General features: G+C 45.0%; 1 protein-coding gene across 2 annotated transcripts in view; it reads right to left on the bottom strand.

Moving 5' to 3' along the window:
• Positions 1 to 22,343, bottom strand: part of SSH1 (slingshot protein phosphatase 1) — a 188,242-nt gene that overhangs the window by 114,870 nt on the left and 51,029 nt on the right. For both annotated transcript variants that reach the window (XM_082273831.1, XM_082273832.1), the window contains 4 exons: positions 20,506 to 20,570; positions 15,250 to 15,371; positions 9,617 to 9,685; positions 1,419 to 1,484 (listed from right to left, as the gene is read on the bottom strand). In XM_082273831.1, the coding sequence (XP_082129957.1) occupies positions 1,419 to 1,484; positions 9,617 to 9,685; positions 15,250 to 15,371; positions 20,506 to 20,570 (322 nt within the window). The remainder of the gene's footprint in view (positions 1 to 1,418; positions 1,485 to 9,616; positions 9,686 to 15,249; positions 15,372 to 20,505; positions 20,571 to 22,343) is intronic.

Genomic DNA, 22,343 nt, shown 5'->3' with positions numbered 1-22,343 from the left:
ACCATCCGCCGACTCAATAGGAGCATGCCCCATGTGGTGAGGCATCCATACAAGCATTTGGGGGTCATACAAACTACTTAGTGCCATTTGAGTGGCTGCAATGAAATTTCAGCAAAATAGACTAGCCTGCTGCATCATTTTTTCACTTTGATTTTCAGGGTGTCTTTAAATTCAGCCCACTGTAGGGTGATTATTTTAATTTCCATCAAACAATGTGGCCTCCTTTTGTTCCTCACACATTACCCAGTCCATATTAGTGTAGATATACAGCACGATACTTTTCCCCATGGAGATCGGATGCGTTTTCAAAGTGTTCCTTTAATTTCCTTTAGCAGTGTACAGTATATAAACCTTATGCACAAAATTACATGTAAATTAATGCAGTGGTGTACCAATAGGGGGGCCTGCCTCGGGGGCCAGGCCGCACCCGAGTGACACCTGCCACCATGTTTTACTGCACCAGGTGACACCACTGGCAGTAGCACATAGTAGGTGTGTCACTGCCAGCTACATGCATCCTCGGGTCAGTCTGCGCTATTTTAGTAGAGGAGGAGGAGGAGGAGGGGCCTGGCCCCGGGGGAGCAGAGGGAGGAGGATTCTTCTGGGTTCCGGGCTGCAGTGCATGGAGGTGCGACGCGTGATGTCACTTGACAGACATGGTCAGCTTATTGGCGTGCGTTGCGTCGCCTGCCCAAATAAGGGGGGTTGTTGGAGCTGGGTGCCAGATACAGGATACTCACAGGTGTCAAATGTTCTAGGTACACTCCTGTATTAATGTACCTCCTGAGTCTGCAAACCATATACCAAAAATCCTTTTGCCCCTCCATTCTCTCTGTCCCAATATATATTATAGGATGTAGTTACCCGTTTATGTGGTTTTATCCACCCTTCTGTTCTGAGCACTTGACTATCTACTATGCATGGTTAAGGGTGGCTAAACATTTAAAACCCTGCAGAAGAATGATCCCCAGAGCTACAAAATTATGTATATAGTACAATAATGCATTAACACTCTGTGGAAAACGCATAATATTTTAGTAAACATTTAGATGAAACACATCATAATTAAGATAAGCTGTTCTATACAAGACAGCAACTAAAAAGCACCAAATGTCGCCAAGTAAGAAAATTGTTTTGGCCACTGTGCCTGTCCATCTGTATCATTTGCCCTGAGGAAACCTAGGGAAGAATGTGAGGAAAAGGCAAAGCTGGGAAAACAAGAATAGAAATGTGGCAGGGAAGACAGATGGGATGGGAAAACACAAGATCAATGGTACTCTACCTTTTTCATGATACTCGGTTAGGATTACCTCTTCCCTTTTAGAAAATAGGTAATATTGGTGGTATCTAACACATCATATTAAGCACATACAGTACAAAGAACAACAAAAACTACTAATATTAGAACACTCGCTTACCACATGGCTTGGACGGATACTGGTTTGAACACATGGGTTCTCCCTGCAGTGTTGACACTAAAACCACTAAGCACAGAACAAAACAGAGAAAATACAGGATGTTTAGAATAAAAAAAAAAAATGAAACATCTCCTAATGAAATGCACATACACTGCTCTGCAGAAATCCAAGAAAAGTGTACATAACCACCCAGGAAAAAAACAACTCTCCTCACCAGTGAATCCTTACATATGCAGAAGTTCAGCAGCACTTGAAGAGAACAAATTATGCAGTATGGGATATGCTTACATGATGTGATCTGTTTTCCATGACATTTCAGATTTAAGCCATGTTGACCTTTCCTTAATGAGGGGGGGGTCCACATTTTCACCGAGAGACTTTTCCTATGTGACAAGGTATACCCACCTTTCTTTGATCACTTCAAGGCACAGGGGCTGATTTACTAAAACTTGAGAAGGCTAAATCTGGCGCAGCTCTGCAAAGAAACCAAACAGCTTCCTGGTTTTATTGTCAAAGCTTAAATTTGAACAAACTGAAGTTAGAAGCAGATAGGCTACCATGCACAGCTGCCCTAGATTTTGTACTCTCCAGTTTTAGTAAATAAACCCCACTGTGCATTTGGGTTCTCAATACCCCAAGAATACTGAACCTTAATATTACACAGTTACTCGTGGCGTCAAATAGGGAAAACACGTTCCTGGATGGGTCCCTGTAAATCTTTAAAACAGTCAATTCACTGGGGCTGCAGTTAATGGTTTAAATAGCAGAAACAATGGCTATGCTCTTCGTATCTCTGGCTAGTGTCTTGTAAATACGGTATATGACCCAGTAAACAAACAACGCAATAGTTGATGCCTGTATCTTTTTATTAAGCAGTCTCCAGTCCCAGTCGCTCTTCTTCCAGCTTTCAGACAAGAGTTCTACCCGACAACCTCCTCTAGTGGCCCAAAAATGTTTTTATCCCATGCAATTGGTTGCAGACTTAATAAGGAGAGTTACCCTCGTTTCTAAAAGCTCTTCCTTTTATTAAAAATGGAGAGTAAAAGTTGACTTTTTACAAATTACTCAAAGCTGAACTCCAGGGAGAAATAAAAAAAAAAAAAAAAAAAACACCAATAAATGCACCCCTATACTCTATTACATCATTAATGTTTTTTTTTTTTTTGTTTTTTTTTAAAAGTAAGCAGTGTAAGTACTTGAATTTGACTCTTTCAGTCAGTTACAGCTGGAGAAAGCACAGTGACCGAGTGAAGCTTAGCATTGTACTGCTTCTCCTTTCACGGTTTAGTCACATGCTGAGGGGGATAAGGACCTTCACTTGTTACTGAAATGCAGCAAATTAAAAACTCAGTTATTTCTTTCTGCCAGACAGGGCTGTGCTGTGTAGCAGAGATGTAAAGATCTCAGAATTGGATGGAAAGAAATACAAAGAGAACACAGCTCCCATATAGGTTTTGTATCTCTGTATTAAATTTTGTCTGAAGTTCAGCTCAAATAAAAAAGGTATGAGCATCGAGTGCCTTGTCCTGCTTTCTTTTGCTTGCTAGAAGAAAAAAACTACCAATACACTATTAACCACTTTCTGACACAATGTCCGCCGGCCACCCACGATCGATTCCCAGAGAGATATAATGGCGATCTGCCAATGTAAATCAGACAGACCACTGTTCTGTCATGGATGAACACAAGGATTTTGTGTTCCTGCGATTTAGGAACACAGATCTCTATGCTCATCTAGTCAGTCCATCCCCCACACAGTTAGAATGCATCCCCTAGGGACACATTTAACCCTTTGATCGCCCCTGGTGTGAACCCCTTCCCTGCCAGTGTCATTAGTACAGTAACCGTGTACATTTTTAGCACCGATTACTGTAGTAATGTCACTGGTCCCCTCAAAAGTGTCAGTTAGGTGTCTTTGTTACAAGCAGTGTCAGGAGAATTATAACTCCACAGAGGGGTGGGTGCTGTGTCCATCAATGAACATCAGAGAAATGGATTTTACAGTAAGTCAAAAATTACATTTTCTCTTTCGCTCATTGACAGACACAGCTCCCGATATTCATAATCATTGGGATGTCCAAAAGCAGTGTTAAACATGAGGGGTAGGAAAAAAAAAAATTCCCAAGGCTCAACATTAGCCAACCAGGCAACAGGAGCTCAACCAAACAACTGGAGGCCACTTGAAAAAAAAAACAACACACCCTCAAAGAGGATCAAGTCCTCTAAACAGCAGCAGGCAAAACCTTGTAGCCAAAAGAAGCATCCGCAGATGCCCCACACATCCACTTTTTAAAACTTTGTAATCGCGTGCACCGACGAGGTTGCCGCCTTGCAAACCTGCGTCACCGACGCCTGACGGAAAGCCCAGGAGGCACTTAACACCCTCGCAGATTGCGCATTGACAGTGAAAGGAGAAACCTGACCCCTGATAGAATAAGCCTGAACCACCATTTATCTTATCCATCTGGAAATGGCAGCAGAGGAAGCAGACAACCCTTTTCGAGGTCCATCCATGAACACAAAGTGTCTGACTTCCTGAAAGACTCCGTAGCTGCCAGGTACACCCTAATTGCCCGGACCACATCCAAGACAATTTTCATCTGATGTTTTGGCCTGGGACACAGAAAAGGCAGCACAATGTCTTCATTCAAATGAAAATCAGAGAGACAACCTGAGGAAGGAACGACGGACAGGACTACCTTATCCCTGTGAATCACCAGGTAAGGTGAACGACAGGAGAATACCGCCAGTTCTGACACCCTGCGCGCAGAGCTGATAGCCACTAAAAAGGCCACTTTCTGGTACAGCGCAAGCAGGGAAATCTCCCGAATATTTTCAATGGGAGGCTTCTGTAGAGCTGAAAGCACCAAATTAAGACCCCAAGGCCGCAATGGAGCCCGCACTGGAGGAACCAGATGTCAGACACCCTGAAGAAAGGTACGCACCAGGGAGTGTGTGGCCAAAGGTCGTTGGAAGAAGACCGCCAAAGCCGACACCTGGCCCTTGATGGTACTCAAGACCAATTTCTGTTCAACCATGATTGAAGGAAGGTCACAATCCGAGCCACCGAGAAGGAGTGAGGAAGAACCTCAAGAGACTAACCCCACGCAATGTACGTCTTCCTAGAGGTAGATTTCCACCAGAGGATCCCTTGAACGAGCCACAAACCTCTGCACCTTTTTGTTGACCTGAGATGCCATTAGATCCACCTGGGGGGTGCCCCACTGGAGACACAGCTGATGAAACCCCTCTGGATGAAGGAACCACTCTCTGTGGTCCAACGCTTGCTAACTGAGGTAATCCGCCTGCCAATTTTCTATCCTGGAAATGTGTACGGCTGGAACGAACAGTTCTGCCCCTCTGGTGATTGACATAAGCCACGGACGTGGCATTGTCCAATTAAATAAGCACTGATCAAACCTGAAGATGATCTGCCCAATGATCCAGACACAGGGAGCGCTCGGAGTTCCAAGACATCGATCAGGAGTCTGGATGTCCAGATCCGCTGAGCAGAATGCTTGCCGAGGATGCCTCCCCAGCTGGACAGGCTGGCATCTGTGGTGACCACTGTCCAATACAAGGGGAGGAAGGAATTTCCCAGCTGAAGCGCCGGAGAATGAAGCCACTCTATGAGGGACTCCTTCGTGCCCCAACTCAGCCAGATCCGATTGTCCAGAGACTGCAGAGTCTTGTCTCATTTGCTCAGAAATTTCCTTTGCAGGGACCTCAGATTGAACTGTGCAAACAGAACCGCCTCGAAGGTAGACACCATCAGGCCCAGCACCTGCATGCAAGTTCGGAGGGATGACCATTTCTTGGACAGCAAGAGGCAAATTGCAGCCTGCAATTTCTGGAGTTTGTTCAGAAGGAGCACTCTGGCTAAGGCAGAGTCAGGCCCAGATAGTCAAGCTTTGTGGACGGAACCAGAGCAGACTTCTGAAAATTCAGAATCCAGCTGAATTTCCGCAGAGTTCATATTGTGATCTCCAGGTTTCCACCAGAGCAGAGGGAGACTCCGCTCGCAGAAGGTGGTCATCCAAGTAGCCCAGTACCGTGATCCCCTGTTGGTATAGCAAAGCTAGCACCGGGGCCCACACACTTGTGAAGACCCGAGGAGCAGAGGCGAGACCAAAAGGGTAATGCCATAAACGCATAATGTTCCTCTCCCACAGCAAAGCAAGGAAAACCGCTGGTGACTGGCACATATTGGAATGTGAAGTTAGGCATCCTTGATTTCAATAGAGGTGAGGAAATCCCCCTGACGCAGTGATGCCGCCACCGTTCGAATGGACTCCATTCTGAACTTCTGTACCCACACAAAGCAGTTTAGCGCCTTGAGGTCCAAGATGGGACACACTTTGCCTTACTACCTGGGAACTGTAAACGGGTTTGATTAAAAACCCTGAAAACGTTTGATTTCAGAACCGGGACATTCACTCCTTGAAGGAACAGGTCTTGTACTGCCCCAAACAGCCCCTGTTGTAATGCTGTCTGGGGACAGACACAAGTTGGAAGGAAACAATCTGCCCGGGGGACAAGAACGAAACTCGGTCTTGTAGCCAGACCGAATGACTTCGTGGACCCACTTGTCCTGCACCCGGGAAGTCCATAGGTCCGGACAACAGCGAAGACGTCCCCCCATATGGGCGAAGGCACACCTTCATGCAGAAGGAGCCTTGTCCCCGGGTCTGGAGAAGGCCGATCTTGGCTTGCCATGTTCTCTGCCCTTAGTAGCCTGCGGAAGAAAAGGACTCTCCCCCGTGAGACCTTTAAAGCGGTCATCCCGGGTAACTCCAAACAGGTGATCTCCTTGAAAAGGAAGATCAGTCAAGGTCTTTTTTGAAGTCTGATCCGCAGACCAGCATTTGAGCCAAAAAAACACGCCGAAGGACCACTGCCAAAACAGAGCGGCAAGTTATCAGGGGATCCGCATCCAAAGAGGCATCACAGATAAACTGCAGCCCCTGGACAAGCTGGTCTGCCAGCTCGGCAAAGGCAGGGGGGAGCTGTTTCCCCTCCAGGTCATGGTGTAGGAGCTTAGTCCCCACGGTCAGAATTTGCAACACTAGGGCAATGGTGAATAACGGCCTCATTGCCGAACCAGCCAGAGTGTACATAGTGCGGGCCACAGCCTCAGCCTTCCAGTCAGCCGGATCCTTAAAGGCCGGGAACTCTTCAACCGGAATCATGGTTGCCTTGTTTAACCTGGAAACCGGAAGGTCCACCACCGGTGGCACAGTCCATTTCTTAAGAAGGGACTCCTCATAGGGGTAACGCCTAGTAAAGCGCTCAGGGCCCCCACCGGGACGCTTCGGTCATCCCCACGCTTTAGCGACAATTCTGTCAAAATAGCCAGAGAAAGGAAATGCCTTTGCCACTTTGGATGACTTGTGAGTGCCAAAGGGCACCTGCGCCTCCGCCGCAGCTGTGTCCTCCATCTTCAAGGTCTCACGCACAGATACAATCAGTGCTTCCACCAGCGCCTTTTCATCCTCATTATCATCAATCATCCTCATTATTAGAGTATTCCAGGCATGTGGTTGCAGATCCAGCAGGATGACCAACGACCGAATCAGATTCAAGATCTGATGAGACCGATGGTGATGGTGAAGGCGGGGGGGGGGGCAAATTTTGCTAGCCCGTCGCTTGCAAGCCACCTCCACTGGCAGCAGCACCCGGTCGCCAGGCACAAAGCACCAAGCGATCCTCAGCAGAGAGGGAGAGGACCCGACCAGACTCGCCACTCACAGAAAAAGGCACCTGCAGCCACCAGGAGAATCTGCACTACACGTGTGGCAATCAGGAAGTAAAATGATCTAGGAGTCAGCACCAGGGAATGAGGGGCTCCCACCGCTGAAATCGCCGCCCGCAGGGCTCCACTGTCATTACCGCCGCTATTTCCAATGACAAACCACAAGAAAATGGCCACCGAACTACACAAATATGGTCGCAGTGTATAGAAACACAAGCTACAACAAAATGACGGCTTACTACAGGGACACATGAGGGAGACCAAGCCTCAAGGACAGATCCAGGCAGGATGGGGGAACCTGGTAAGAGCCCCCACCAGGTACAAGCCCCCCCTCCCCCACAGTCGATCGTCAGGCCACTGGGAACGCACCCCCCCGCCCCCATCATCAGTTAGCGCGCTGCTCCCATCCCAGGAAAGTAGACAGACCACCCAAACTGCCCCAGCATGGAGGGGGGGCAGAATGAGGGACTTGGCAAGTGGCAGGGGTGCCTGTGGGAAGGAGGGGAACCCAGGGGTCTGACCATCCCCAGGAGGAACCAATGTCCACCCCAAAACCCTCCAGGGTGAGGGGGGACGACAGCTACTCTCCATACCAGAAACCAGGGGGGCACCGCTCCAGACAGAACCCCTTGCCATCAAAATGGGAGGGCTGTCGGCCAAGAGGGGATTCCGGGGGTCCAACCGTCCCGAGGAGGGGCCCATGTCCACTCCAAAACCCTCCAGGGGGAGAGGGGGGACAGCTACTCACCATACCTGGAACCAGACGGCCACTGCTCCAGACAGAACCCCTAGTCATCGAAATGGGGGGGCTGTCGGTCAGAAGGAACGCTGCGACTCGGGCCAAGACCGGGGCATATGCGACCTCACAAGGCGTTTAACTCACAGGCCAGCCCTCATCCGATAGGGCTAGGTCACATCCGATCAAGCGTGGAGCTCAGGTCTGCACGTGCTCGCTGGCCAGACTGGGGTGACCACTGGATCTAAATTATCCAGCCCGTCGCCCAGTCCGGCAGTTGATTGTAGATCTCACAGGAAAAAATCCAGCAGAAAACCAAATCTATCTAAAAAGAAAAAATTGCCAGGACCAGAGATCCCTATAGCAGAGAGAGGGAGTACACCCCCTGGGACTGCCCATAGGCGTAGCCAGACTTTCTGCCTAGTGTCCTACTCCTGTATGGGGCAGTATAACCCAATTGTTAAGAAGATCATGAGCGCTGTTTGTCAATGAACGAAAGAAAGTCCAACTTTATTTTTTTTGCTAATGTAGCCGCTAATTGTAGAACTTGCATGTTCTTGCAGTTTATTTAATTTTTCTCCTCTGAGTTTCCTCCTCCTTCTGCCACCTGGCCACACTTCCCGACCCCCCAGGTAAATGGGTGTCCCCTATATCTACCATAACCTATGGAGCACCGCTAGAGTCATGACTGTGTGGATGCTCCTGCTCAGAACCAGCAAAAGCAGGTAAGTTTTGCTATTAGCAGCTCAACCAGCAAACCCATTTGTATTGTGCTTAAAACCCATAGGCCAATGCTACAATGCTGTAAACCCCACAACTTAACATGTATAGCTTGGAAGAAAGAAGAGACAGAGGGGATATGATAGAAACTTTTAAATACATAAAGGGAATCAACTCGGTAAAGGAGGAGAGCATATTTAAAAGAAGAAAAACCACAAGAGGACACAGTTTTAAATTAGAGGGGCAAAGGTTTAAAAGTAATATGAGGAAGTATTACTTTACTGAGAGAGTAGTGGATGCATGGAATAACCTTCCTGCAGAAGTGGTAGCTGCAAATACAGTGAAGGTGTTTAAGCATGCATGAGATAGGCATAAGGCTATCCTTCATATAAGATAGGGCCAGGGACTATTCATAGGATTCAGATATATTGGGCAGACTAGATGGGCCAAATGGTTCTCATCTGCCGACACATTCTATGTTTCTATATTTCTAAAGCTGTCTTTACAAACATGTTGCTAGAAATTGTTAAAAAAAAAAAAAAAAAATCTGTAAAAATGTATTACAACAGAAAAAAATCTGTAAGAGGTCAGCAGATATTTAAGTCATCTTGTCACTTCACATTGTATCATTGGTCTATTGTTTCTCGTATAGGTCAGAGATGAGTGAATGAAGTTTTAATGTTTCATGCAGTAAACAAGCAGAACCCTGGTATGTGGTCACTAACCGCATCAACGATGAATAATCTATGCATTTAAAAAAAAAAAAAAAAAAAACAGTTTCAAAGAGCAGCTCCACTTGTATCTCTTCACAATAAGGGTAAAAAATTATTACATTGTAAGCTCTCTTAAGCTCTCCCAACCTGTTGTACTGAATTGAATTGGAACTGTTTTGTCTCCCTTATATTGTAAAGTGCCACGTAAACCTTTGGCGCTTAAAAAAATCCTGTATAATAATTACAGTTATAACAGAAAAAGATCGTAATAACTCACCCATCCCCATCCAGGCGAATAGTGGTGTCACTCCACAAGTGCAGAACCATCCCAATGGTGCAACTTTTACTGAGGCAAAAAACAAGCTGTTAGAGTGGGAATGTCATAGTATATTAAAGTTGTAATCAGCTTTAGAGACAGTAGATTTTTGAAAAAATGAATTGGATTAGCACTGTAATTTTGTTTCTTTACTGAAATGTCAGCAAACAGATGAAGACAGGGTCAAGACCGGAGATAAAAGGAATATCTGTGGATCGCAGGACAAAAAAAGTCTACTGGCATATTGTTCCCCAAAGAGAAGGGTAGGGTTGGTATTTTTTTTTGAAACCACACGCCCATTCATGGGATACTGGCAAGAATGGCTGGATATTGGAGTTAAAGAAAGGTAACCTGCCTGTCACATCATTAACTCGTTCACCGCAAAAATGGGATTTTTGACTTACCTTAAAATCCCTTTCTCTGATGTTCCATCGGCAGACACAGCTCCTGATCTTCTTAACCATTGGGTTATACTGCCCCCTACAGGAGGACACTAGGCAGAAATAAAATCTTGACTATGCCTATGGGTGGTCGCAGGGGGTATACTCCCACGCTTAGCTATAGGCACTCAGTTTTGTTACAAGAAGTGTCAGAAGAAATCCAACTCCACAGGTTTGGGTGCTGTATCCCTCAATGAACATCAGAGAAATGGATTTCACGGCAAGTCAAAAATCCCATTTTCTCTTTCGTTTATGGACGGACACAGCTCCTGATCTTCTTAACCATTGGGATGTCCCAAAGCAGTGTTAAACATGAGGGGTGGGAACAGCAGAAAAAATTCCCAAGGCTAAACCATAGCCAAAAAGATAACAGGAGCTCTACCAAAAACAACTGGAGCTCACCTTGAAAAAGAAAAAAAATAATACACCCTCAAAGAGGACCAGGTCCTCTAAACAGCAGCCTGCAAAACCTTTGCGGCCAAAGGAAGCATACACAGATGGCAAAACATCCACTTACTAAATTTTGTGAAAGCGTGCACAGACAACCAGGTAGCCACCTTGCAAACCTGTGGCACAGACACCTCATGACGGAAAACCTAGGAGGCCACCAAGTTGACCGGAATCCCTTCTGCCTCAATCCTGCGCAGAAGTTTTGAGAGAAGGAAAGGCGTAAATCAGACGATATTGACCCCACTGGCTACCAGCGCGTCTGTGGCAGTCGCCAAAGGATCCCAAGACCGCCACACCAACCTCTGCACCTTCCCGTTGAGCCAATAGGCCAACAGATCTACCTTGGTAGTGCCCTGCCGGAGACACAATTGATGAAAAATCTCCGGATGAAGTGATCATTCCCCCTGGTCCAGACCCCCTGGGCAGAATCTTTGCTGAGAACACTTCTCACCTCATGCGAATGGACTCCATTCTGAACTTTGTTACCTGCATAAAGCAGCTCAGAGCCCGAAGGTCCAAAATTGGACGAACCTAGCTCTCCCTTTCGGGTGGCAAGAATGAAAACTCCAACTTGTAAAAACAGACAGTAGCACTGTGTGGACCCATTGGATGTTCATCAAGAAGGTCCATGGGCCCGCAAAAACATCCTTCCACCCCAGACACAGGTGAAGGCACACCTCCAGGCTGAAGATGCCTTGTCTGCGGGTCTAGAAAGAAAAAATCTTGCTCTTGGCAAGCCAGACCAGGGACGTTTGGAACCTCCCTAGGAGGACTTAAAACTTCTTGTGAGACGAGAAAGAGGGGCTAAATCTGCTGCGGGGAGCCATTTTCATTCCTGTGGAAGAACATTACCTTTCCCCCCCATGAGACTCTTAAAAGATGTCACCCAGGGCAATACCAAACAGGCAATCGCCGTGAAGGAGGAAGGCAGTCAGAGCTTCTTAGGAGGCTGGTCCGCAGAGGAACACAAACCAAAATACACACCTAAGCCCACTGCCAAAACAGACGGCTTAGAAAGCAGGGGAGCCGCAGCCAAAGAGGCATCACAGACAAGCTGCTGTCCCTGGACCAACTGGTCCGCTAACTCACCCAAGGCAGGGGAACCTGCTTACCCTCTTGGTCATGGTGCAAAAGCTTACCTCATTCAATCAGTGTGACACCAGGGCAATGGCCAGTACTGGCCTGAGCGTCGAGCCAGCAGTAGAGAATATATTGCGGCCACAGCCTCCGCCTTCTTGTCAGCCAGATCCTTAAGATCGGAGACTCCTTTTCAGGAACTATGGTTGCCCTATCCAACCTGGGGACAGGGGGGTCCACCAATGGTGGAACAGTCCATTTCTGGAGTAGCGACTGTGCAAGGGGTATCTCACAGAAAGGTGTTTAGGAACCATAAAGTAATGTTTTGGATGATCCCATTCAATCTAGACATAGTCAAAATAGGAGGGAAAAGGCAACACTGTTGCCGTGCGAGGCTGCTAGTGAATGTCAAAAAAGGGGGAACGGCACCCTATGCAGCCACCTCAGCTACACCGTCAATCTGCAAAGTCTACGCACGGCTTGTAATCAGTGCGCAACCAGCGCAGCTCCAGTCGAGGGGGGAATATCCTCACTATCTGACAGTTCAGGGATGTGGACTAACCCCACAGGGTAGACACGTCCGCTGCAACGGAGCCAGAACCTGGATCTAGCAACTGATGACACAGAGGAGGGAAAGAGGGTGCTACTGGAAAACACAAAAATGACCCAGGAGGGGGCTACCACTGAGGCCCCGCACAGAAAAGTGCAGACTAAGGCCCCGCATAGGGGGCACTGACCGCTGACGCCCTTCCAAGGCCTGCAGAGGACCCGCCGCCATCACCTCACTGATGCAGGTAGTCCTGCAAGCAGATAATCCCCTAGGGCCCAACAGCACCACTGGGAAGGGTAGCAAAATGGCGGCTACTACTTGTAGAGACCAGGACCACCCCCACATCGCTGCCCCTCTAGAAAGAAGGGCCCGCGCCCCACTCACCGTCCAGGAATGAGGGAGGGGGCCATCTACTTACCAGTCCAGCGAGCGTGCAGGTAACACTCCCAAGACAGAACCTCCTTGCCACCGAAGTGGGGAGGCTGTTGGCCAGAGTAACACTGATGCGGACCATCGGCGCCCGGTCATACATGCCTCCGCGGGACGTTTAACTTGCGTTCCGGCCCGGTCCAGGATAGGGCCTGTTGCGGCCAACCCAGCATGGAGCTCTGGTCTGTGCGCGCTGGGTTGGCCGCTGGAGATTTAACCTCACCACACAGAAAGTGAGATAAAATCTCTAACAGGGACACAGACAAAAAGGAAAATTTGACAGAGGTTCTAGCCTTTCCTAACCAACCCCCAGACCAGACTGGAAATGTACTTTGAACTTAAAGCTTTTGTCCCTACATTAGGGGTATCTTTATCTTGCAGGGCCGCTCATATCAAAAAGGTATGTTCAGTACAGATTACGTCCGTTTTGTCTCATATACACTGCATGGTAAATGTAAAACATTAATCATTGGCCTCCTCCGTGCTTACTTCTTGCAACAAAAGAGAGAATTTCAGGCAATTCCTATGGGTGGGACAAGCATATAGAATCAAATATTCTTTGTGGACGCTCGCTAAAGCCAGGGATGGGATAGGCCTCTCAGACGTGGTCAAGTACCAAAAAGCAACCCGTATGAACTGTATCGATTCCTAGAGTGTTGTACTGCTAAGTCTTCTAAATGCTGGGTCCAGATGGAGCAGCCTCGCTTTGAGATTCCCCTTAAGGGACTCTCTTGGTTAACCCACAACATTCTCAGGGTCTTTGTACAACCCACCCTGTGATTGGCTCCTCCCCTAAACTATTTAGGCAAGACAGCCTATCTTCTCGTAGGACTTCAGCAATTTGGTATCTTTGATTTCCCCCAGGGCTTAATGAAGGGATATTCCTCTCCCATCTTCTTCAAGGCACATATAGACCTCACTATGTTGAAGCAGATGATCATGTAAAACCTCAGTTAGAACTGCAAACTATGATTGACAACCCCCCTCCTTTTGCCTTTCTTGAAGGTCATGCAGCAACGTAATTTTCTCTCACAATTAGGCAGTAAAGGACACCCCTGCCTCCTCTTACACAGTTTAAAGCTTTGTACCTAGAGTCTGAGCAAACACAACATGTCTTTTCCCACTCATATCACATTTTATCCAACCCACCCAAGTTATCCACCCCAACGCGACATAAACCTTACATTAACTGTTAAACAAAAACACTTTTCCAGGTTGTATAGGGTACCTATGACAATGCACAGACACTTTCTGCAATGCCCTTAGTATGCTGGAGATGCCAAAAGAAGGGCTCTTTGCTTCATATATTCTGGCCTTGCCCGAATATCAAAAACTTCTAGAATCAGGCAAAATTGATAATTTAAAGATTAACAAATATATAGATGCTAAATGACCTGCCTGCCTTCCTTCTTTGTCTGGCTCAATAACTTTTAAAAGATACATAAACGTTGATTAGTTCTACACTTACCTAACGCAGCAAAATCATGTATTCCTCTATACTAGAAGTAAACGACACCACCATCAATTAGATTATGGTTCGCTAAAATTAAGTACACATGATGGAGGCAAACGCTAGCCACGGTCAATAATAAATAGGTTTTGCAAAAGGTGGCTCTACAGAACAGAGATAGCTTTCTCCTCAGACTTCCAAAGCCTACTGTTGTCTTCTGGTTAGGTAACTACTTCCTCCAATACCTCTGTTGGATATCCTTCATGGGGAACCTTGCACAACATTCCTCCTCACTTACCCTCTTTCCTTTACACCCTTTCTCGAATACCCACTTCCCCAACCCCTCTTTTTATCTTTCTTCTATCTCCTTTTTTCATTTTACATGCCCCCTAATGCAAGGTACACACAGGCCGAATGTCGGGAGACATTTGCCAGTTAAAAAAAAAAAAAAGTCAGACACTTGACCTGTGTGTATGTTGGTCTGGCTGGCTTCTGTTGCACGAGCATGCTGGAAAACCAGCAGCCGACTGACTCCCGGTCAGTGCTCGACCAATGGCAGAGAGCGCTGATCGAAGTGTGCTGGTAGGGGAACCGTTCCCCTGTCAGAACACAATAGCTCAGCGGGGGAGATCAATGTACATACTTTGCATAGTGAGTACAGCAGCTCCGACCAGAGTGGACAGTTTTTTTTGTTTAACCGGCTGGGTTGGACGGAAAAAAAAAAAAACCTCATAGCATGTACCAGGTTTAAGTATTAAACAGTCATATCTACAGTGAAGAGAGCGAGCACGAGAAAGAGCGCGCGAGAACGAGGAGATTTTTATTGCTGCCTGTGCCCCGGGTAAGGAGATTTACTCTCTCCATTTGTCTGGTTCACCATTATCACCAAAAAAGTTAAAGAAGATCTCACATTGTTGGTTATCACCAAAACAGCAACAGAGGGGACATCTTCCAATGGGAACACTAGCTTCCTGTTTTGGCTATGATTCAGGAAGTAAGGAGAAAGGAAAAAAAAAAACACAACTGACAGGGGGTTATAGCCTTTCCTTACTCTATTCAAAATTAAAAGGTTTTACCTTTATATTTACAAAAATTTCTTGTATGTTTGCTTTTCTTTCTTGATGACAGATTCAATGGAAGTATAACAAGCAAGCCAAAAGCACCATGCATACTTTTAGTGCGATGGGGTACAACTCACCTCTCTTTACTGGTGAAATCCACCCCCAGAAGTATATTCTCTTCAGTGTCTTGCCGCCCACTACCGTACACGACAACCATGTAACGCACGCGATCTGACCAGCTGCTCTCCAGACGGACAGCCTTAAAACAAACAATATTTGTAAGCATTTGAAGGTTGCCCATAGTCTCCATTCACACCTGAGCGTATCGTTTTCAGACAGATTTTTTTGCAGGTGTTTGGAGGCAGGCATTGACATGACAAAAACACTTGTAATCTGCTAAAAAAAAAAAACAAAAAAAAAAAGCAGCTCATCTACTTTTTTGAGCTTCAGGCAACAAAACATTCATATGTGAACAGGGGCCTTTGAAATGAGTGGGATCTTGCTAGTTGGGCGTTTTGAGACAAGCGTTTTACGAGCTAAAAACGCTAAGGAGTGAACAGGGCCTAAGTGGGTCAAAGAAACACAAAATTTCAAGTTGAACGTTCTTCTAAGAAAACTGTTCATAGAAAAAAAATAAATGCTTAAACTACTTGACCTCCGGAAGATTTACCCTTCATGACCAAATCACCTTTTGCGATACGGTACTGCGTTACTTTAACTGACAATTGCGCAGTCAAGCAACAATAAAAAAACTTAAGTTATTTTTTTCCCCACAAATAAGAGCTTTCTTTTTATTTTTTTGGTGCTATAAACAAAAAAGAAGATTGAAAATTTTGCAAAACAAAAACATTTTTTTTTTTACTTTCGGCTATAAAATAAATCCAAAGAAATCAAATTTCTTCATGAATTTAGGCCAATATGTATTCTCTATGTAAAAAAAAAAATCCAATAAGCGTATATGGATAGGTTTACGCAAACCTTATAGCATCTTTAGCGTTTTGGTGGAGAACGTCACCAGTAAAAACAGAAGCAAACAAGTCCGGTGAGCATCGCCTTATATCACGGAGTGGCAAAATCCACAATTTCAAATGATACATTCAAATCAAAGTCTCATCAATATCAAAGGAACTGAAGGAACATGAATCCTTGACTTTCAGGGTGAACTATTGTATTTATTTAAAGCGGAGTTCCAGCCACCTGTCAAAAAAATAAAAAAGTCAAGAGCTACAAAGAGTGTAGTTGCTGACTTAAAAAAAAAAAAGCCACTCACCTGTCCCACGGTGCACTCAGTTCAGCAGTCTTCATCCTCTGTCCTCCCTTGGCATCTTCACTATGGGCATCCGGCTGTGACATAGAAAGTACCGCGTAACAAATGTGAAAATAATTGGATGGATCCAACACACACACACACACACACATACTATTTAAAAGTAAAACAACTAACATTTTCAATGTATGAAACAGGCAGAAAATCGCATGTAGTAGCAGATGGGCGCAATGTTAGAAAAAAAAAGCTCACTCCAACCCGACGTACGTTTCGTCCCACTGGACTTCATCTGGGGTATCAGTCATCAGTCGAAAAGTAATTTCTTTTGGATGGTATCACACTATGTGGAGCATTTTTGTTTTTTGGAGCACTTTAAAAGACCGAAGGAGGAATCTGATACTAAGGGTCGTTTTCAGCATGGTCTTTTCACCCTATGTTCATGCGACTCTATGGTAACAACACTGGAGTCCATCTCCACACCTTAAAGATTGGAGGAGGAATCTGATACCAAGGGTGTCACAGCAAGGCTTTAATATCCTATGCGTGTACGACTATGTTCACAGCACTAAGAGTCCATTATCTCTGGCAAGCGCTCTTGCTATTTTTCTGTTTGGTGATGGAAGCACTATTTGTGTTTTTTCCTTTTTCTTCACTGGATCACTGAAGATTGTCTTCATATTTTTGGTTTCACCTTATGGTGTCCTTTTATGAAATGGAGATGAGAAGTGATCCTGCTGATCACAGCTCATTTCCGATCATTCTCAGTTTATGAAACAGAAATGATCAGCGGAGAACATGTTCTTCGCTGATCATCTCTTCACATGGGAATCTGTCATTGCCTGACACAGAAACAGCCAGGCTATGAAGCTGCGATCCCCGCACTTCACTGGCGATCTGGGTCAGAATTCACACTCCCGGATTCACCAGCCTGGAGCTTGTGAAGCGGGGAGTGAAGACAGAATCGGGGCAGAACTGAGGGGGAAAAAGGAAGATTATGGACTTCCTTCTTCCTCGTTCAGACCCCCCAACACAGTAATCATGTCCCCCTGCCATATATATATATATGTGAAAAAGAAAAGTGCGCTGATCTGTGATATGCTGCTCCCAGATAAAAATAAGTAAATGCGTGTAATTGGTGGTGCGCTATATCTGAAATATGTGCAAAAATGCAAACAAATAATGTGCAACCTCAAATATATACAATATAGGTGCAAAACTCTAACATATAAATATATGTGAGAAAAAGTCCCAAGACACTAATGTGTCTATGTTGAAACAATTTTCGGTGATATGGTTGGTGATGGATGGTGTTCAAAAGCAATACGTGACTTGAATTCCCTCCACCTGTTAGAATTCCTCCTTACCGGACGGAATGAAATAAGTGCTCTCCTTAAAGGAAACAAACAATCCCAGGTGCTCCCAAATCAAAAGGTGCTCCCCACCGTGCGTATAAAGTAGCCTGCTGGGCTTCTTACCAGATGGGTATAGATAACATGCGTAATTGTATCCCTCTTGGACGGGTATGTCTCTGTATCCAATTGGTCCTTATCAGCCTCTGGTGGATATGGACACCGAATACTATTGCGCTGCTCACGGGCAGATAAGATCCTGTATTCCGATGGCACTGGTAGCCGCTTATGGTAAGCGGTGGGAAGGATCGTATCGTTCCAGCATAACTACATCCATACGCACTGCAAGCTCGGCACCGTGCTTGCAGTGTGTATGGATGTAGTTATGCTGGAACGATACGATCCTTCCCACCGCTTACCATAAGCGGCTACCAGTGCCATCGGAATACAGGATCTTATCTGCCCGTGAGCAGCGCAATAGTATTCGGTGTCCATATCCACCAGAGGCTGATAAGGACCAATTGGATACAGAGACATACCCGTCCAAGAGGGATACAATTACGCATGTTATCTATACCCATCTGGTAAGAAGCCCAGCAGGCTACTTTATACGCACGGTGGGGAGCACCTTTTGATTTGGGAGCACCTGGGATTGTTTGTTTCCTTTAAGGAGAGCACTTATTTCATTCCGTCCGGTAAGGAGGAATTCTAACAGGTGGAGGGAATTCAAGTCACGTATTGCTTTTGAACACCATCCATCACCAACCATATCACCGAAAATTGTTTCAACATAGACACATTAGTGTCTTGGGACTTTTTCTCACATATATTTATATGTTAGAGTTTTGCACCTATATTGTATATATTTGAGGTTGCACATTATTTGTTTGCATTTTTGCACATATTTCAGATATAGCGCACCACCAATTACACGCATATATATATATATATATATATATATATATATATATATACATACATACATATATACATATATACACACACACATACATACATATATAATGTATGCATGTGTGTATTCAGTATATATATATATATATATATATATATATATATATATATATATATACATACATACATACTATTATTTATGGGGATTGTGTACACAGCAGTGATAAATTATCACTGCTTGTTAAAGAGCGCCAGGGATTTTCATACTACTGTAATCTCGCTTTGTCTCACGAGATTACAGGCGCTCCATTCACTTCTACACAGATCTCGGCGAAAACAGTTCACCTCTGATCACCCTGGGAGAACTGAGGTTCTCTGCTTCATAAAAAGGGTGCCAGATGTGATCATTTTCCCCGGAGAACTGCAGAGAAGCCAACGGAGAAAAAAATTCACCCGTTGATAAAAGTACACCTTTATGTGGACATTTACCTTATACAATTTTTATACCTTTGAGGACTCTAACAATTTCTTTAAAGGCTATAGTGTGATTGCATTTCATATCATATTTTTGCACAATTTTCCACGTTGCACCTTCCATTTGAGATGTAGTATCTCTTGAGAATATATATATCTCTCACACACACATACACACAAAATCATGGCTTAACACACATACATTGGAATTATCCAATTATTTTCACATTTGTAGAGCGGCACTTTCTATGTTTTTACAGGTTTAACAATATAGTTGTATTGTAGTGCCAGCAGCTGGTCAATTTATTTTTGTTTTTAGTAAGCACAACAGTTTCCCTACTTCTATATCGGGCTGTGACAACTTGTGGCTTCACAGCCGGGTGCCCACTGAGCATGCAGTGTCACGTGGCACATTGTGAAGTCAGTGTCCCAGAAGGCTGCAGGGGGGGGGGGGGGGGGGAGGAAGGAGAACTTCCGTTGCCAAGCACCACGGCTCACGGAACGGAAGTGGGAGCAGGTACCTGTCAAAATGGGGAACCTGACCCCCCCCCCCCCAATCCTCAAAAGTGCCAATTGTGCAAGAGGACGTGTCCTTAAAGTAGAACTTCCCCCTTTTGGGTTGAGTTCCGCTTTAACAAACAAGCAGACTTTAAATGACAAAATACACCAAAAGCAGTCATCATACAACCAGATTTTTAGTACAGCCTCTTTTGGATATGCAGTAGAAGGATATTTTGATTGGGTGCAAGGTCAGCTATGTCCTACTCCTGTGCCATTTATAAAAAATACTAGGCCTACAAAAGCCTAATCTAGTGCTACAATAGGGTTATATTCTAAATAAAAATGAAAAGGTGAACTGGCACGATGCACCCTCCCCATCTCCTGCTGCAATTCCCGCCATGGATGATTAGCTGTCACTGCCCACACAGCCGGTGCAGTGATCTGGGGATTTCAAAGCCCCACTCGTCTTCCCCTTCTTTCTTTAGGGCTTCCAGGATGGATAAGATTGATTCCAATTGGTCAAAGTGGGCACGCCAGGGAGGGTGTAGGATGGGAGTTCGCTTTTTCATTTTTTAAAAGCTAAACCTGCTCATTAAATAACCATTGAATCCTCCCTTTCCCACTCCCTTTAAACATTTTTTTTTTTTCGTTATTTCTCTTTTTTCGTTCAATTTTCTAGCTACAGGTGACATGGTGTTCAACTACAACAAACAGCTATTACTATATTACTAATTATTGCCATAACTGTTTGTAAAAGATTGAAACCGCTCCTTTACATAAACCTTCAGAATCTTTGTTTTAAAATTGTAGTTCTAATATGGTTGCTCTTAACAGTCAAGACCATCATAAAAAAAAAAACCCAGTATCTATGTACACATGGCGAATCTTACCAGTTTAATGCGATCCTCAGAACGGAGAAGATTTATCATCACCTGGAGGTGTTGAGGTAGATCTCCTGGAATAAAAAAAAAAAAACACACCAAAACAGAAAAATGTATTAAAAAAAAAAAAAAAAAAAAAAAAACAACAACAACTTGCTTTTATAACACTCAAAATAAAAAGAAAAAAAAAAAAAGGAAGAAGTTTTGCTTTCAATTCTACTTCGTTATAAAACTGACAAAAAATTATTGTTAGAGGAGTCTATAGTTTTGCTACTGGTATGTGCAAGAATTTACTTTTTGATCATTTTAGACACAATTCAGTTTAGGATTCAATCAAATCAGCTAGGATGGACAACCATCAATCATTCTGAATCAATTGGCAGCAACGAGATGCTTTGGTCATGAATCTGATCGCATTTTGATCAATCAAATTATGAGACTGAATGGTGGAAACTGAGATGCGATTGATACCCAACGCCAAACTTTGGTCAACCCCTTTCTGTAGAAAGGTCAGGATCCTGCTGATAGCAAAGGATCTAGGATGTAGCTTCAGCGATTCGCACCAAGCAATGTACGCTTTCCACGTACGATGATAAATCTTCCGAGAAGTGGACTTCCTAGCCTTGAGTAAGGTAGGTAATCACAGAATCGGACAGACCCCTGTCCTTTAACACCTTGCTCTCAACAGCCAAGCCGTTAAAGACAACGACTGTAAAGCAGGATGGAAGATCAGACCCTGAGATAGAAGATCTCCTCGCTGAGGACAGACCTGCGACCTTCAGCCGAATCACGTCGGCGTATCAGGATCTCCGGGTAACCAGAATTACCGGAATCCCCTCTAACTCGACCCTGCGTAGCAGGCGAGATAAAAGTTTCAGATGAGGAAACGCATAAATTAGCCCGTACTGGCTCCAGGGAGCCACCAGGGCGTCTACTGCATCGGCCGGGAAACTATCTTGTACCCGGGCTGAATTACCTCATGGACCCACCTGTCGTGCAACAGTAAGGTCCAAGGATCAAGGAAGAAATTGAGATGTCCCCCCACCCCTGAAGTGGGCGGGGGCACCCCTTCAGGCAGAAGGGGTCTGCTTGGAGGTGCTGGGGGCAGAGGATTTCGGCTTACCAGCCCACCGTTTCCCAGATCCTTTTCTGCCCGAAGCCTGTCTGGTTGTCTGCGACACGGCGCATGAAAAAGACGCTTCTGGGCTGTAAAGGAAGGACCTCGCTTACGTGAGGGAAACTTACCCTTAGTCGAGTAAGGAAGGAATGTGCTCTTTCCCCCAGTGAGAGAAACAGAATTGACCAGCGCTATGGAGTGTATAGTGATAGTGTAGGTGTAAGCAGCCAACAACCAAACCCCGAGGGGTTAAAATCAAAATAAAGTGCAGATAAGTTGATGCGGCGCTACCTATAAGTGATTAAGTGTCGGAGTAAATGATGTGTTAACTTCAAATAAACTCCAAAAAAAGGGGGATGACACCAATGAAATCAAATAAGTGCTCCACAACATCAATCCAATTGAATCAACTGGATCTTACTGTGTGTAGTGACCTCGTGCAAAAAGTGCTTGTGTGCAAATAAATAAATTTCCAAAATAAGTGATAAATGTATTCCAATGCTTTTTTTACAGTGCAGAAGCTGATAGATTATATATAATTACTGTAAATAAAATAGTGTCCAAAAAGGGAATTCCAGTGATATTATGGTGAAAGGTAAAAAGGCAATTCCCAATTGTGAATAAAAAGGTTGCAACCACCCGTGTGGCCACTAGGTGTCGCACCGATTATACAACCTGTAAAACCAAAAAGGAGATTCCCCTGGGGGTGGGACTTTTTAGGCACCAAGAT

The sequence above is a fragment of the Pelophylax lessonae genome (assembly GCF_965119305.1).
Source record: "Pelophylax lessonae genome assembly, chromosome: 1".
NCBI classification, from domain to species: Eukaryota; Metazoa; Chordata; class Amphibia; order Anura; family Ranidae; genus Pelophylax; species Pelophylax lessonae.
This window is presented reverse-complemented; position numbering and strand designations above follow the sequence as displayed.